The sequence below is a fragment of the Eumetopias jubatus genome, unplaced genomic scaffold, assembly GCF_037043125.1.
Source record: "Eumetopias jubatus isolate StellerSeaLion01/CBP00866 unplaced genomic scaffold, mEumJub1_p1.0 scaffold_12, whole genome shotgun sequence".
Classification (NCBI taxonomy): domain Eukaryota; kingdom Metazoa; phylum Chordata; class Mammalia; order Carnivora; family Otariidae; genus Eumetopias; species Eumetopias jubatus.
In genome coordinates this window covers 55,415,757-55,432,431 of record NW_028274818.1, presented here as the reverse complement: position 1 = coordinate 55,432,431, position 16,675 = coordinate 55,415,757, and the positions used below count along the sequence as shown (strand labels likewise).

At 39.9% G+C, this 16,675-nt stretch overlaps 1 protein-coding gene across 1 annotated transcript; it reads left to right on the top strand.

Annotated features, from left to right (window-relative positions):
- Positions 1–6,134: 6,134 nt before the first annotated feature.
- Positions 6,135–15,753, top strand: LOC114223974 (putative dimethylaniline monooxygenase [N-oxide-forming] 6). The gene is made up of 6 exons (XM_028123013.2): positions 6,135–6,297; positions 7,515–7,657; positions 9,028–9,227; positions 11,776–12,152; positions 13,931–14,003; positions 15,411–15,753. The coding sequence occupies exons 3-6, from the start codon at positions 9,061–9,063 to the stop codon at positions 15,751–15,753; spliced, it is 960 nt and encodes a 319-aa protein (XP_027978814.2). The 5' UTR covers positions 6,135–6,297; positions 7,515–7,657; positions 9,028–9,060.
- Positions 15,754–16,675: the final 922 nt, after the last annotated feature.

Here is a 16,675-nt window from a genome sequence, read left to right as displayed (position 1 = left end):
TGTAGAGGTTGAATGGGCCTCTGGGATGAAATCTGAACTAGGGTAAGAGCATCTCTTATAATAAGTAAGGTGACCATATCATTTTTCAATTAAACCAGACTACTTTTGCAAGTCAGAGAGGGCACTATTAATAAAGATGCCAGCACAGCAGTCCCAAGATGTGTGGAATAAACCAGGATGCATGGCCACCCTGCTTATGAAAAACTACCCTCTCTACCAACGTGACCTTTCTCTAATGGTCAAAGTTCCACTGTTAGAAATACATTCCTTTTGTTTAAGACATTGCTGTCTCTTAAAAGCCAAATTCCCCTTTCATGAGTTGCTATATCAACCCTTTCTTAGTCATTCACCACTTAGTGTGACTGTTACTCAGATCCCTTGCAAAGAGACATCATTACCTGGAGAGAAGGCTTTGAAAGGTTCAGGTGGGAGATACACCTCCCTCTGACTCACGCATTCCTGTGCACTCTCCCAGGTGCATGCCCACCCTCCCTGTGCACTCTGACAGGTATGTGCGTTGCTCTTGTCATCCCCAGGGCTGACAGGCTTTTCCTCTCTCTCTCACTACATTTTTTGTCCTCATGGTTCAAGACCAAATCAAACACTGATGCAACTGCAAATCTTTCTCCAGTCCCTTCCCGCAGGGTAAACTCCTTACCCTTCTGAGTTTGAAAGACCCTTTTATAAGCCTCTGTTATTGTGCTGATCATCATCAAAAATGTATCAGCAGCAGCAGTGTGTGTGGCATACTCCCATCTTTATGTTCTACCGCAGTGCCAGGCACCTAATAAATACTCTGTGCACATTCATTCCTTTCCCCCTACCTTTGTTCCCCTTGAGAGGAGCTGGCAAAGGGTCACAGTCCCATCGCGTGTTAGCTGTGTGACCCTGTGCAGCTTAACCTCTCTAAGTCTCAATTTTTCCTCTATAAAATGGAGACAGTAATACACCTGACTCCCCAGGTCCTTACAAAAATAAATGAAATAATGTGTAATAGCATGGAGGACATTAGGAGAAGGAAGGGAAAAATGAAGGGGGGGCAATCAGAGAGGGAGACGAACCATGAGAGACTATGGACTCTCAGAAACAAACTGAGGGTTTTAGAGGGGAGGGGGGTGGGGGGACAGGTTAGCCCAGTGATGGGTATTAAGGAGGGCACGTTCTGCGTGGGACACTGGGTGTTATGCACAAACAATGAATCATGGAACACTACATCAAAAACTAATGATGTAATGTATGGTGACTAACATAACAATAAAATAAAATAAAATTTAAAAAAATAAAATGCTTAGCTCACTGCCTGGTATGCAGTGAGTGAACAGTCAACACAAACGATAGTGGTTATTATTAGTGGTAAATGCCAATACTACCCCATCATTTCCTGAGCACCAGGCACGGTGGGAAGCATTTTACGTGCTGTATCCTGGAGTCTGCACTAGAACAATGCATTCTTAGGGGCTGGTACCCTCTCCTCTTTCTGTTGTTGTTGCATCCCAATGCCTCAAACAGTGCCTGGCACATTGTAAGTGCTCCATTAATATTTGTTGGACAACCCTCTGAAGTATTATCTTCTCCATGCTTTCTAAAGTAGATATTCTCATTACACTCATTTTATAAGATATTGGAAAAGACACACTGTAAAGTCAAACTTTTGTTGGTTTGATTAATTTGAACAGCTCAATTTCTTCATTAGTAAATTGCGAATCACAGTAATAATTATCTGACAAGGGTGTTAGGAGATAACAAATGGAAAGGAAACACTTTCTAAATAGTTAGTATTCTACAAATGTTCCTTAATCTCAATCTGATCTTCATCCAGTTCTTATAAAGTCTAGTGTGAACTTCAGGGTGCTGTCAGCCTCAGTGGTTTAAGCTACAAAAAAAAAAGCATGGTATTTTGAGGACATGGAGAGCTGGGGCAAACCAGGAGATAGACTCCCCGCTCATGGGGAGATGAAGGAGCCCTAGTAATACCTTCTCCCTGGTCTGACACATTTCTGCCTCCTGGTCCTTCATCATGCTCAGGGTCAGAGCTGAAGAGGCAGCTCCAGGGCACTTCAAAAAATGTTCTCTCATTGTTTCTCAGTTGTGCTCACTTTAATCTATCACATAACTCTGAGGACATTATCACTCATCTGTTTAAGTACCTGGAATACCACCAATTATGTCCCTAAAGATGCTGTCAAGGGGCGGGAACTTAGAGGAAAAGACCCCCAAGCTCATGACTTTACTGATTACTTTTGGGTAATAGACATTTCCACAGTCTTGTTAAGTCACAACCACACTCTTAATTCAGAAAATGGAAGATCCGGTCTCTCAGGCAATAATCAAAAACTTGGATTTCATTTAAAGTTCTAATCTTTTCTCTAGTACCTCCACCTGGACCTGCTGCTGGGGGAAACTAAGGTCCTGGAAGGGGGCATAAAGCTTTTCTTTACCACTTAATGCTTCCACTCTTCCTCCCCATGATGCTGATGGGGAGGTTTCTGAAGCTTCCAGAAAGGCCAGGAAGGGAGTAGAAAGAGGAAAGGGAAAGAGAGGTTTAAAAAAGGCCAAGTAGGGGATGGGGTGGAGGGCTGGTGGAGATCTAGTTTCATTGGTATTATCATATTGCAGCTTCCAGGTCTCTGGGCAGGTAGATGTTTAAAACTAGGTCTTACTTGTATGGATGTCTTGGCTTATACTTCAGGCACCCCAAACAATGATGACCTCTCCCCAGTAATTCTCTTGACCCAGAAGAATGAACCCTATCCTGGCAAACACTTCTGTAGCCCTATTAGACAGGACCTAATATGGCCCCATATTTACTCTCTCTTAGTGAATCACATCTGGCCCTCAGGAAACCCTTATACATGCTTTGTCTCAATAAACTCTGGGAATGCTGGCCAAACACAATATAAACACAACTCCCTGTCACAGTTAGCCAGCCCAAATCCCATCCTCTAGATTTCCCAGGCAAGATCAGGTAGACAAAAATTCCATGGAGCTCCCAAACTGCTCTCCAGGTGGTAGGATTGAGCCCCTTGCCTCATGTTTGCCTCAAGAAGCAGGTCTTTTGATTCCATTTCTATGATGGGAAAACAACACACAGCACACCAACAACTCTTTCCAAAGAGATCTACTCCAAAGATTCTCTCTCATGCTCCATGTTTTGGACTCTTATATTCTCAGTTCTAGTAGCTGAAACGTCCTTAGTTTCAGCTTCTAGAGCCCCAACAAGGGGCTCTCAGGAGCAAATTAAATCAAGTTTTTGACAGTTGGATAGGTCGAACAAGAAAGATCCTCTTAAGCAAATTAAATGCATTTGTGTCATCTTTGGCTTATATTTTCTATTTTTGAGAAGGTTTACTGAGGCTTAGTCAATAAAGTAAGAGATTTGTGGAATGTTGAAAGGACTTTAGTAAATATCTAGTTCAACTTGTTCATTTTACAGAGGAGAGATCTGAAGGCCAATAAGAACTATCACAAAATATACAACCAAGGGGTGCCTGGGTGGCTCAGTTGGTTAAGCGTCTGCCTTTGGCTTGGGTCAAACTCTAGTCTTCTCTAATAGTAATACAGTAAATCCTCAGTGATTTATTCTTTTGGTTGTATATTTTGTTTTTGTTTTTAAATCAGTTTTTAACTTTTTATTACTTTTTTGTTTTTTTAAAAATATTTATTTATTTATTTGACACACACACACACAGAGAGAGAGAGAGCACAAACAGGGAGAGCAGCAGGCAGAGGGAGAGGGAGAAGCAGGCTCCCCGCTGAGCAGAGAGCCCTACATGGGGCTTGATCTCAGGACCAATGCAGCCAGATCACAAATTTTATTTAAGGAAGCAATAGATGACAGATCAGTAAAATGCAAAGTCAAGACTCTGAGTTATCCAAAAGACGGATATTTCTTTCCCATCAGGTGACTGGTTATAAGCAGAATTATACTCCATGGCCCCATGGGCTTTTAAACACATAAAAATACTCTAAAGTTTAGTCCCCTCCATACACTGCACCCCTTTCTTCTTTTTGAAGAAAAGGTGCTTGGTACATACAATCCATTCTCAGAAAGGGATTTTTGAAAAATGTGTTACATAAGCTTTTATCTTGCAAGTCCTGTTAGGCAGAAGGTATTCCGAAAGAAAGAAATGTGGTAATTCTAAACTTTTCACCATGTGCTTTTTCTGCAAAATGGAAACCAAATGAGGTTTAAACACTAGCAGGCTGAAAGTGAATATGTTTTAAGTTTCTTATACTCCAATATTAAGACCTCGTGTCCTCAAAAGACTTTCATGCTGCTGCTATACAAAAGGGGAAAACAATGGAACCAGAACTATCTGGACTTTTGGTGGATCAAATGAATGAAGTCCCCATTCATTTATTCACTCAACAAATACACTGGGAGTACACTATGTATAGGATACGATGTTAGGTTATGGCTCAGATAAGATGTACGTACGGCAGGCAGCCAGCATTTTTAAATCAGAGAAAACAAGTCTCAGATTAACTATAATATACGTGAATATGTGATTAGGGCAGTAAAAATGATCAGAGGTTGGTAGAGGTGGGGTCAGGACGACTTCTGGTTGATAAGAGAGAGGCAAGGAAAGGCATGATGGAGGGGGCGACTTTTGAGTTGGCCCTTGAGAGTATATTTGGACAAGTAGAAATGGGATTGACAAGCAGAGATGGAATCTGAAAGAAGATCAAGGCAGACTGCTGACATGCATGCACAACATTCTCGAATTAGCCTCTGACCTCGCCCTCCAGTTGCTGACGTTCTAGTGGGGAAGATGAGACATGGACACAGTTATAACCCAAGACAGGCCGTGATACTGTGACCAGAGCTGCTTGGATCTCTGGGTCTAGGGCAAGCTCTCTCAGCCAGCGTCAGAGTCTGCGCTTACCTTCCCCCTTACCCATTCAAAACACACCACATGCTGAAATTGAAAATATGAGCTCTCTGAAGCAATTGTCTGTTGTTATATAATACATCTGTTTTCCTTTGTGTGTAGAACAGCCCTTTAGGGAAAATTCCAAGGAGGGTACATATTCTTCCTCTTCCTGTTATGATTGGCTGGGGTCAAGAGGCAAAAGAGCAGAGATTCATTCATGATGGAAATAATCCAAGGTCTTATCCTCTGTTTCCCCGAGCAGTCTTAGATTTTTTTAACCAGTCCCCTGCCTGAAGTTCAAGCCTCCCTCCCTTCAATGCACAGCTGAGAAACCTCCCTCCCACTTCTCCTTCTCACAACCACCAACGAAAGTTATGGCTGTGGGTGAATGGGAAAGACTGAAGCTTGAAAATCGGCCAGGCATGAGCCATCACCCTTTTTCTGACCTTAGCAGAAATTTCAAAGTGAGACTTAAAGAAAGTTAAAATCTCTGAGCCTGGTTATTATGAGAAACATAGCAACCATGACTAGAGGAAGTTTTATTTTCAAACTGAGGCCTCAGGAAGCCCCACCCCACACACAAGCCTGTCAGTCCTTTAGGAGACTTAGCAGTTATTGCAGAGATGACTTGGCTCCATAAATAACAATAATACTTCACATTTGTTTAGAATTCTTAATCTCAACTCATTACTGTTAAATACAAAGCATATATATGTAGTGAGAAAAATAATCAACAAAATTATGAATTGGGATTATATTTAATATAATTTCCTTTATTTATTATTATTTTATTTATTATATTTAATATAATTTTGCATATATTTACATAATAGTCATACTATGGAAGTGGCTAATATTTCCAAGGGAGAGTATCTGTACATTGCAAAGGGGAAATAAAGATTGATAACCTTAAGATATTCCCATATTTATGGAATTGATAGAAAATGAGGTCAAGAGAGAAAGAAGCCGGGAATGTCAGTTGAGGGTGGTAGTAAGCAAATGAGATGGCATCGTTCACAAGAATATTCAGTGTAATTTACCCCGAATCTATTAACTAGATGTCAAAAAAGTAAATATGCCCCACTGGGTAATTTCTCTTGAGAGATTTGAAGAATCACTATGACTCCTTATTTTGTTTTCCCATATATTTCTCAATGATCAGGGAACTCATGACAATTATTTCCTCTACAGAAACACTGTGAGAAAATTAAAACCCATAGAATTGTAAATAGAAGGAATTTCTTTCTGGTTTTCTTTAAGACCCTGGTTTCTAATATAAAGAAATGTCCCAACTTCTTAGTCACCAGACAGTGGGAAGTTGTTTCAGAAAAGGATGGGAAACAGGAATCTGCTATTTTTGATGCTGTAATGATTTGTTCAGGACATCATGTATACCCCAATCTACCAAGTGATTCCTTTCCTGGTAAGTTTGGAAAATATACAATAGTCTGGGGACATACACAAATATCAAGGGTTGAGCTAGATCTTTCCATAGATTGTATGTAATAATTATTCTTAAGTTTCCAAAGATTTCAAAACAAAATTTTGAAGTCTGATGATATGTGAAATATAGAAATAATTGGCCTCCTGAACTCTTATGCTAAAAGAATCAAGGACCTGCAAGTCAGAGATCAGATGAAGACCTGTAAAGGAAGTGTTTGTGTAGAGGAAGGGTTTTTAAAAAGTCATCTATAGGCACATTTTGCAAATTCACTTTAGAAATTTCAGTGTGGGGTGGGGGGATGGGTTAGCCTGGTGATGGGTATTAAAGAGGGCACATACTGCATGGAGCACTGGGTGTTATGCACAAACAATGAATCATGGAACACTACATCAAAAACTAATGATGTAATATATGGTGATTAACATAACAATAAAAATTTAAAAAAAATAAACAGTAACACAAGAAAAAAAAAGAAAAGAAATTTCAGTGTGTGTGTGTGTGTGTGTGTGTATAGTTGCATACTCCATTACTAAACAAAATGCCAAACATCAAATAAATACAATACACAAGCAACCATCCTTTCTCCTTCCTTCCTTCTTTCTTTGCAACAGGAACACATGTCCACTATAAAATACTAGACTTCCAATCTGCAGGCATGCTGTTCATAGGCCAAGATCATTAAGATTCAGGAAGAATAGAGGATTGAAAGCATGAAGGTTTTAAGAGGCAGTGTATTTAGGGGTTCTGAATGTAGCCTTAGAACACTCGGGCTCAACCTCTTATGCCGCTAGTTCCTTACCATGTGACCATAGACGAGTCACTTAATTTCTCTGTCTTGATTTCCTTGTCTTTTAAAATAGGGATACTAGTATCTGCCATTCAGAGATGTTATCAAGATTAAACGTTAAACTGTAAATCCTTTAGCAGAGGGCCTAGCCCACAGTAAGTACTCAATAAATATTAGCTATGATGACTATCAAAATATAAGTTCCCATACTGTAGGTTTTTTAAGGCACTGTAAGTACTTAGTTGGGGGTTTATTGTCAAAAACCACTAAAAGGATAAACGCATTTCAACTAGGAAACTTTTTTTAAAAATTAAGACTGATAATAGGAATTTTTTTAAAAAATGGAAACAGTGAGTCTCCATCATTTCTTCTGAAAATCAACTCAAACCACTCCTCATGTTCCACTGAGGCTGACATCAGTTTCAAGGCCACTACCTCCACAGCAGTGACTATAAGGACCCAGAAGCCTTCAAGGGGAAGAGGGTCCTTGTGATCGGTCTGGGGAGCTCACGATCTGACATTGCTGTGGAGCTTAGCCGTCTGGCTGCACAGGTACACTGTGAGAAAGAAAGCTGGGGTACAGCTCTGCTCTTAGATCAAAGCTTAGGCTCTGAGGCTCGTGTTTGCCACATCATAAGACAAGGGATCCACCTATTGCATATGCCCATTGAATCAAGGAGGACTTAAGACATTCTCCCTGTGAATCAAGGTAATGTGGCCCAGGCTGGCAAGGAAGTACATTCTGCCGGACCCAGAGGTAAGTGTACATGTGTATATATGTATATATAAGAGTGCATTTTTTGTTTTAATTTTGTGTTCTGATCACTTCTAAGCAAACTGTTGCTAGTCAGGATCCACCTTTATTTATATAACAGTATTTCTTATCACCTACCATACAAAAGGCATTGTGCTTATCTTTCCGAAGGTCTGGAAGACATGTACGATTTGGTTCTTACTGTCATTTATCCACTCAAAGGCCAGTGCTCAACAAACACTGGGCACATGTTATATGCCAGAACTATGTCCGACTAGAATTAAACACAGAAATAAGTCAGAATACTTCTTGATTTGCAGGAGCAGTCAGTGGGTGGAGGTGAGATGACAGGCACGAAAGGAGGTAATAAAAATGCCACACATTAGGTGTGGCAATGGCAGCACCATAAAAAGAGAACCTAGCTTAGCCTGGATGAAGTCAAAGGAGGCTTCCCAAAGGACTCTAAGCTAAATCATCCATGACCAATAGACCCTGAAGAACTTAACCTATTTTTAAGGAAACATATGCTCAATAAACAAATTCTTAAGGGTATGTAAATAAAATTTAAGGAATTCTTTGAAGTTCAGTTCCCTTGGGTTGTCACAAAAGTGGCATAATAAACAAGCAGCTGGGCTTGTCTCAGAGCTGAGACAGCTGCCATGGTTTGGGTGCTTAGCAGAGGTCGTGGAGTGGGTGTGTAAGGACTGGAAGAGACTTCAGACAGAGAACTGAATTAACTCTTTGGCATCTCTTCAGCCTAATTTCAGGTAAAGATTTAGCTACATTTCTTCCACCCAATCCAGCAACTACCACCATCTACTACCACTGAGGCTCTGGACTGGCTGGTATCCACCAGTCCTACATCAATGTCTCTGACTCTGTGAAGATTAGGCCCATCACAACAGAATACACAGCCCTCTTGTTCCAAGATGACAGGTTCTCATTATTTCCACAACTCTGCACTACCCCTCTCGGGTGTAGAGGCAGAGTAGTTCTGTCTCTACCTAGTTTCAATCATGGACTATTCATCTTGACCCAACTCTTTAAAAATGCTTCTGCCTGGATATTGAGGGAAATGTATGGAGATGTCCACAGAACATGTCCATTGTGTCATATCTGCTTCTTTCTTACAGAGTGATATTGAAATCCATGTTGCCTTCCCCACCAGGTCATTATCAGCAGCAGAAGTGGTTCCTGGGTCATGAGCCAGGTTTGGAATGATGGCTATCCTTGGGACATGGTGTATGTGACCCGTTTTGCAACCTTCCTCAGGAATGCCCTTCCTTCATTTGTCTCTGACTGGTTATATGTCAAGAAGATGAACATGTGGTTTAAGCATGAGAACTACGGCCTGATTCCTTTAAATGGGTACTACAAATAACTCCTATTTTATCATCCAAAAAAGTGGGGCACTAGTTTCAGTGGAAATTTTCTCTCTAGGTCTAACTTTAATCAGCTCACTGAGGTTATTGGGATTGAACTGAGGACTGCATGACTGACACAGTATACTCGGAGATCACGCATGCGGTGAAAATCTTACTGAAATGACTCTAGTGGGGAAAGGTGCATGGGAAAATACAAAATGGCAAAGGAGCAGACAGCTAGATACCCCTGACATGCAAGATTCATTTATGGTAGCTACAAGCTATAGCATGGAATTTTGAGGGCTGAGCCAATTCATGAATTGTCCTTTTGCAGAATATCTTACCCATGTTATGGGTAAATGGGGATAGCAATAATAATATCTACCCCTCAAAACTATCGTGGTATGAAGTAAGATAAAAAAAATTAAGGCATTTTGTAAACTATAAAGCTTTACAAATATTGGTTCGTATTAATCTTAAATTTTCCAATATGCTTCTAAAGAGCAATGAACAAAGTAGTACTAATCAACATGTCTCAGAAAGCAGAAAATCTCAAAATGAAAGTGCACACCTCCTTAATCACAGAGTCTGGGATTTTAGCAGGACAGTCAGGATGCATGGAACATGTAAAACAATGAAGATTCACAAAACTGATGTAGCCTTTAAAATTAAGATTTGTTTATATACTTCTGTATAGAGACAGAGCCCAACACCTATTAACTAGAAAGGCATACTAGGGGCACCTGGGTGGCTCAGTCAGTGAAGCATCGACTCTTGATTTCAACTCAGGTCATGGTCTCGGGGTCATGAGGTCAAGCCCCGTGTCCGGCTCCATGTGGGCATGGAGCATGCTTAAGATTCTCTCTCTTTCTCTCTCCTTCTGCCCCTCTGCCCCTCCCACTCTGCTCACATGCTCCCTCTCTAAAAAAAAAAAAAGGAAAGAAAGGAAGAAAGAGAGAAAAAAAGAAAAACATTCTTGGCAAAAGAATCAGTATATCCATAGAAAACTATTAAAGTGGGTAAGACAAGAAAGGACTCACTAAGAAATTTCATCTTGGCCCATGCTAACAAAAATGTTTCATTCTGGGGGCACCTGGTTGGCTCAGTCAATAGAGCATGCAATCTCAGGATTGTGAGTTCAAGCCCCATGTTGAGTGTAGAGGTTACTTAAAAATAAAATCCTTAAAAAAATGTTTCATTGTGTTTAGAGAATCAGATAAGGAAAAACAAGAGGAAACTGTAAATTGGAATAGCAAATACCAGGTTTAGGAGCCAGACCCTCACTCCACAGCATTTATCCTATCTAGTCTGGCAGACTGCTACATCCCTAAAGAAAAAAAAAAATGTTGATTTCATGGATTTAAAATTGTGTTTAATGTAACAGAGGCTCCAAAACCTGAGCTGATTAAGACTTTTTGTCTTGTAAGAGTAACTGTAAATCATATTCTGGCTTTGCCCTTTAGACAATTGAAACATAGATTTGGAAATCCATTCATTCCAAGAATGAAGCTCCCTCTTAGAAAAGGTTCCAATTACTGTAAGGTATTGATGACACCTTTTCACTCCTCCCTTGGGTAGGGGGCAGGGGGAGAAAAACAGGTTTTATTGTGACCTACTTTTTGTCACCTTATAAAGCAAAAGAAGAGGTGGCAGAATTATAGACATAGAGAATGGTGTGGAAGTATATAGACAGATTCTAAGATTTATAAACTTTCTGAGTGCTTCAGATACTTGGAATAAATTCCAAAATCTCTGAATCCTAGAATTTTGGCAATCAAAGTAAAGGAAACCAAACATGGCAATAAAGCAGCTCACCAAGTAAATTTGATTTTCTCATAGAAGACCTCATTTATAATAATAGTTCACTTACAACAATGATGCTTGCAAGTGGCAGACACTCTTTAAGTGCTTTCCAGGTAATGTTATTTAATTCTCACAACAACAGTATGAAGTAGATTCTATCACTATCCCCATTTTATACATAAGGAAACAAATACAGAGAAGTAGCCGCTCGTGAGAGACAGAGGTAGACTATAAATCTGGGCCATCTGGTTCCAGATTCTGCACTCTGAACCACTGATTATGTCTAGGAATTAGTTTTATTCTCATCTATTTGGTGAATCACGAAATCGTATAAGTACTCATAGGGAAATCTTCAAGCTTCAAAAGGCCAAAAGAGGCAGCTCAGACAGAAATTCTTTTTTTTTAAAGATTTTATTTATTTATTTGAGAGAGAGAGCAAGAGCGGGGAGTAGGGGCAGAGGGAGAAGCAGACTCCCCACTGAGCAGGGAGCCTGATGCGGGGTTCTATCCCAGGAACCCTGGGATCATGACCTAAGCTGAAGGCAGATGCTTAATTGACTGAGCCACCCAGAATTCCTTAAGGATTGTTGCGGACAATAGGAAAAAAACTGCCACAAAAGGAGAGCTCGGTAGTCCTCATGCTAATGTTTAACTCCTCAAATTTGGTTCCAGTGCTATAAACTATTGCAGATATTTCTTGGAATTGAGGTATGTTACAGCAAGAGCCTTTGTATCTTGTTTCTGAACAGTCCCCTGAGGAAAGAGCCTGTGTTCAATGATGAGCTCCCATCCTGCATCCTATGTGGCACTGTGTCCATCAAGCCCAGTGTGAAGGAGTTTACAGAGACCTCAGCAGCCGTGTTTGAGGATGGGACCATGTTTGAGGATGGGACCATGTTTGAGGCCATCGACTCCATCATTTTTGCAACAGGCTATGGTTACGCCTACCCCTTCCTTGATGACTCCACCATCAAAAGCAGAAACAGTGAGGTCACCTTGTTTAAAGACATCTTCCCCCAAAAAATGGAGAAGCCAACCTTGGCTGTGATTGGCCTTGTCCAGTCCCTTGGGGCTGCCATCCCCACAGCTGACCTGCAGGCTCGCTGGGCTGCTAAAGTGTTTGCAAGTAGGTGGACCATTCTGTCTTTTATCCATTTAGTCAATGAGCATTTATTGAGCACCTACTATATGCCAAGTACTGTGCTAGGTGCTAGGAATACAAAGGGAACAAGAAATATTCCTTGACCTTACACAGTCTAAAATAGAGCCAGGGGAATGTTAGGAAGTCTTAGGGTGTTCTGTAAAACAGAGGCAGGGAGTGGCAAGAAATAGAGAAAGGGACTAGAGCTTAAGAGCTATGTTACAGAGCTTAGACTTCTCATAGGGAAATTGGAGGGACTTTGCAAGGCTTTAAGCAAGAGAAAGACAGCAATAGGTAGAGGCAATGTCAAGATACACCGTGAAGGTTAGAAGGGCCCTGGAGGATGTTGCAGGCAATGCTAGAGATCTTACTGGTGTCAAACTGTCAGAATAGCAAGGTCAGGCCACACCCACTCTATTGACAATCTTCCCCTCCTCCCTCCACTCTAGACCCCATGGTCTCCAGTGACTACAAGTGTGCTTTTGTGAGGAAATCAAGAATATGAGGATTACATGAAGAAAGGCAATGTCTTAAGTATATTGATTTAATTTACATCAATCATACTGATCATCCTGGGCGCCTGGGTGGCTCAGTTGGTTAATCATACTGATCATCCTTATTACTTAAAGTGCCTTTTTATTCAAGGGTTCAAAAACCTTGGCAATATAGGTATACTTCACCTAACATATTGTCAGTAAAAACTTAGACTATAGGTAATGAAGAAAATGTTACAATCATAGACTGTATGTTTTCTAAAAATGTTGTGGATAAATAAGCTATTTCAAGTGTACCACAAAGGATCATTATTTAAATAAACCCTGTCATGCAATCTTTTATAAGGGTGCTTTCTGTAAAATACTTCTATTGTGTTTTTCTCTTAAAGGCACAACAGTGCCAAGCACCTGGGGTTTTAGAAAAAAGTTGGTTACAGTTCATAAACCCAAGAAATTTACATGAAACAAAAGGTATCATTTATCCATTCATCAAATACTTACTGAGCACTACTATGTGCCACACTCTATCTTGGCACTTAGGACACAACATCAAACAAAGCAGACAAAAATTTTAGCAAACATCTGACCACAAGATACTTCCAGGCTAGGTAAGATGCTACCAATGACTAGGAAGTGTTCTGCATCATGAATGTCATAATAGCTTTCTACCACTGTTACAAAGGCAAAGAGCTACACTCAGTAATCAGATGACCCCTCAGTAATCAGATGACCCCTCCACTGCAAAACACTAACAATTTTCTGATGCCCCTTTAAGATCCCCTCTGGCTGCAGGCTGATGCTGGAAAACTCATGCTTCTTTCCATTGTTCCATTTTAATCGCCATGTCCCTTAGAGTGAACTATTTTACCAGATTATTTCTTGAAAGAATTATTAATAAGAGGATGAAAATAAGAAATACAAAGAAACTATTAAGCTATTATGTGCATGAGGTGCATCTCAGGCATGTTGAGGATTAGGCCTTGCATGACATCACAGAAATATGAGGTTGGGTGATTTGAAATCACAAACTTCTCTGTGGTCACTATCTCACTGCAGGCCAGCTTTGCCATTCACAGAGGGGTTCATTGCCTTCTCAAGTCTTTATTTCTGTAAATTGTTATTCTACTAAAGATACCAAAGGCAGCTCCTCTTGATACAAAATCTTTTAGGGACATAGTTCATAAATACTAAGAAAAATTCTTCATGTGTCATTATATATTTCTGATTTTTTCATCTTTTTAAATATTTCTTTCTTCATTTCTTTTCTAGAATCATGTACCTTGCCAACTACAAGTGAAATGATGGATGATATTGATGAGAAAATGGGAAAAAAACTCAAGTGGTAAGAGATTGTACTTGCTAATGAAACAAATCCTGTTTTTCCTTTACATGTAGGAAAACATTTATATATTTTATAATATTTTTGCTAGTCAAAGTTCATGTTTTTGGAACATTTGTTATGATCAAGCAGTATTCTACAGGAAAATAATAGTCATTACACATCACCTGTACTGTAGACCACACTACACTCTAGAGTACAGTTTCTCAAATGGAGGTGATTTTGATCCCCAGGGGACATTTGGCAAAGTCCAGAGATATTTTTGATTGTTCCAAGTATAGAGGGCGTACTATTGGCATCTAATGTGTAGAAATTAGGATACTGCTAAACATCCTACATTGCAGAGGACAGGCCTCCTAAACAAAGAATTATCCAGCTCAAATGTCTCCAAGAAGTCCTTTCCAACAGCCGCATGTCCACCAGCAAGTTAACTAGCTGGGAACCGAGCACTGTAATAAGAAAACCAAATGAAGAACTAAACTGAGTTCACCTGCCCTGGTATTTTCTTCTAAAAGAATATTCATTTCTGATTCATCCAAACACGGGTTCTCAAGTACAGCATAAATGGGACTGGAAGAAAGTCATTTAAGTGGCTAGACATCAGATATTTAAATGTAATTTTTATGTTAATTACTTCTATATAAGTAAATCTTTTTCAAATTATATATTAAAATCTGTTGAAAGAATAATTAGATAATGAATCCCATTCAGATGAATAGGTGACTGTATAAGAAGTTTCTTTCCTCTTTTGAGCTCTAACACATCATTCACTGCCAGGTAGTTGCTGGCGAAGGTAGTTGCTGGCGAAGGATCTAGAGAAGGGAAGACTTGGAACTTTCAGACTCAACAAAACCTCCCCTGCATCTCATCCAGTTCACAGGACAGCTCTGCGAAGTGGGCACCCTTGTGTGCTAGCAATTCACACAGCTCACTCTACTTACCACCCTTTCTATTACAGGCCAGTAGGAATAAGGAGGAGGAAGAAGAGAAGCCCCAAAGTCAACCTCATTTCTTAAATGGTAGACTCTTTTTCAGGGCTCATAAAAGTAAATGAGGCCATGCCCCAAAATCTAACGCCGGGGCAGATCCTAAGCAATGTTTTATAAAGAATAACCATGTGTTAAAGAGTAAATTAAGTTAATCAGTCATCTGGACACATGAAGGTCAGTTCACTCCAGGCCAGAAGCAGAAGACCAAAATAACATCAAACTTAGATAGAGATTAGGAAGTAGAAAAAAATCAACCCATTTATAGCCAAAGAACAAATGATAAATTCAATGCTGTGGAGAAAGAAGAGTGGGATAGTTTGGGAGATGCTGACTAAAATGCTACTTTTCTGAGGTAGAACGTAAGAAACCAGTTCTTGGTTTACAACTGTGACACTCATTCCAGTATGCGTTCTTTCCTCAGGTTTGGCCAGAGCCAGACTCTGCAGACAGATTACATCACGTACGAGGATGAGCTGGGGTCCTTCATAGGGGCCAAGTCTAACATACCATGGCTTTTCCTGACTGATCCCCAGCTGGCCCCGGAGGTGTTCTTTGGTCCTTGCAGCCCATACCAGTTTCGACTGATGGGACCAGGGAAGCGGGCTGGGGCCAGAAATGCCATCCTGACCCAGTGGAATAGGACAGTAAAGCCCACCAGGACGAGAGCTGTCAGTGAAGCTCAGAGACCCCAACACTTTCACAATTTGCTCAAAATGCTTTCATTCCCAGGGCTTTTGCTGGCTGTTTGGCTTACATTTTATTAATGAGGAAGTCCTTTACGTCTCAAAGTTTAGCCTAGGAGTTTAATCACAGATATGTATGTAGTTTAACACTAGATATATACACATATGCATACATAAAATCTCAGAGCTACTCTTTCCCTTCCTGCAGATGTAAAAATGAATTCTGGCCCATTTAACTCAAAGTCTAAATAAAATGGAAAATACTCAGCCTCTCCCTTTCTGATGAAAATCTGTACTCTGAAAAGGCTTTTTGCATGCTGCATTGGCAAGTTTGGAGGTGCTTGAGATAAGGAAGAAGGAGAGTGAAGAGGAGTGAGCACAGATTTGAAGGATGAACAAAGTTTAGTAAATTTCTTAAGGGTGTTTTACCATGGGGAGAAATGACAACACAACAATGTTGAATCCTCTAAGCCGTGACACAGTATATCTCTTCATTTACTTAGATCTTCTTTAATTGCTCTCAGCAGTGTTTTGCAGTTTTTCGTGTATAGTTCTTACCCATCTTCTGTCAGATTTATCCTATGTCATATTTTTGGATGTTATTACAAATGGTAGTTAAACATTTTTTAATTTCCTATTGTTTACTGTTAATATATAAAAATTCAGTCATTTGTTCTAGTAACTCTTTTGTAGGTTCCATAATACTTTCTACATAAATAATCATGTTGTCTAAAAATAAAGATAGCTTTACTTCTCCAATTTCTATTTAGATGTCTTTTATCTCTTTTTTCTTGCCTTACTGCATTGAAATTCTAGTATAATGTTGAATAGAAGTGGTGAGATCAGACATCCTTGCCTTGTTCCTAATCTTAGGAATAAAGCATTGAGTCTTTTACCAGTAAGAATGATGTTAGCTATAGATACTTCATAAATACCCTTTATTAAATTGAGGACGTTTTCTTCTATTCCTAGTTAGCTGACAGTTTTGTTCAGGAATGGAAGT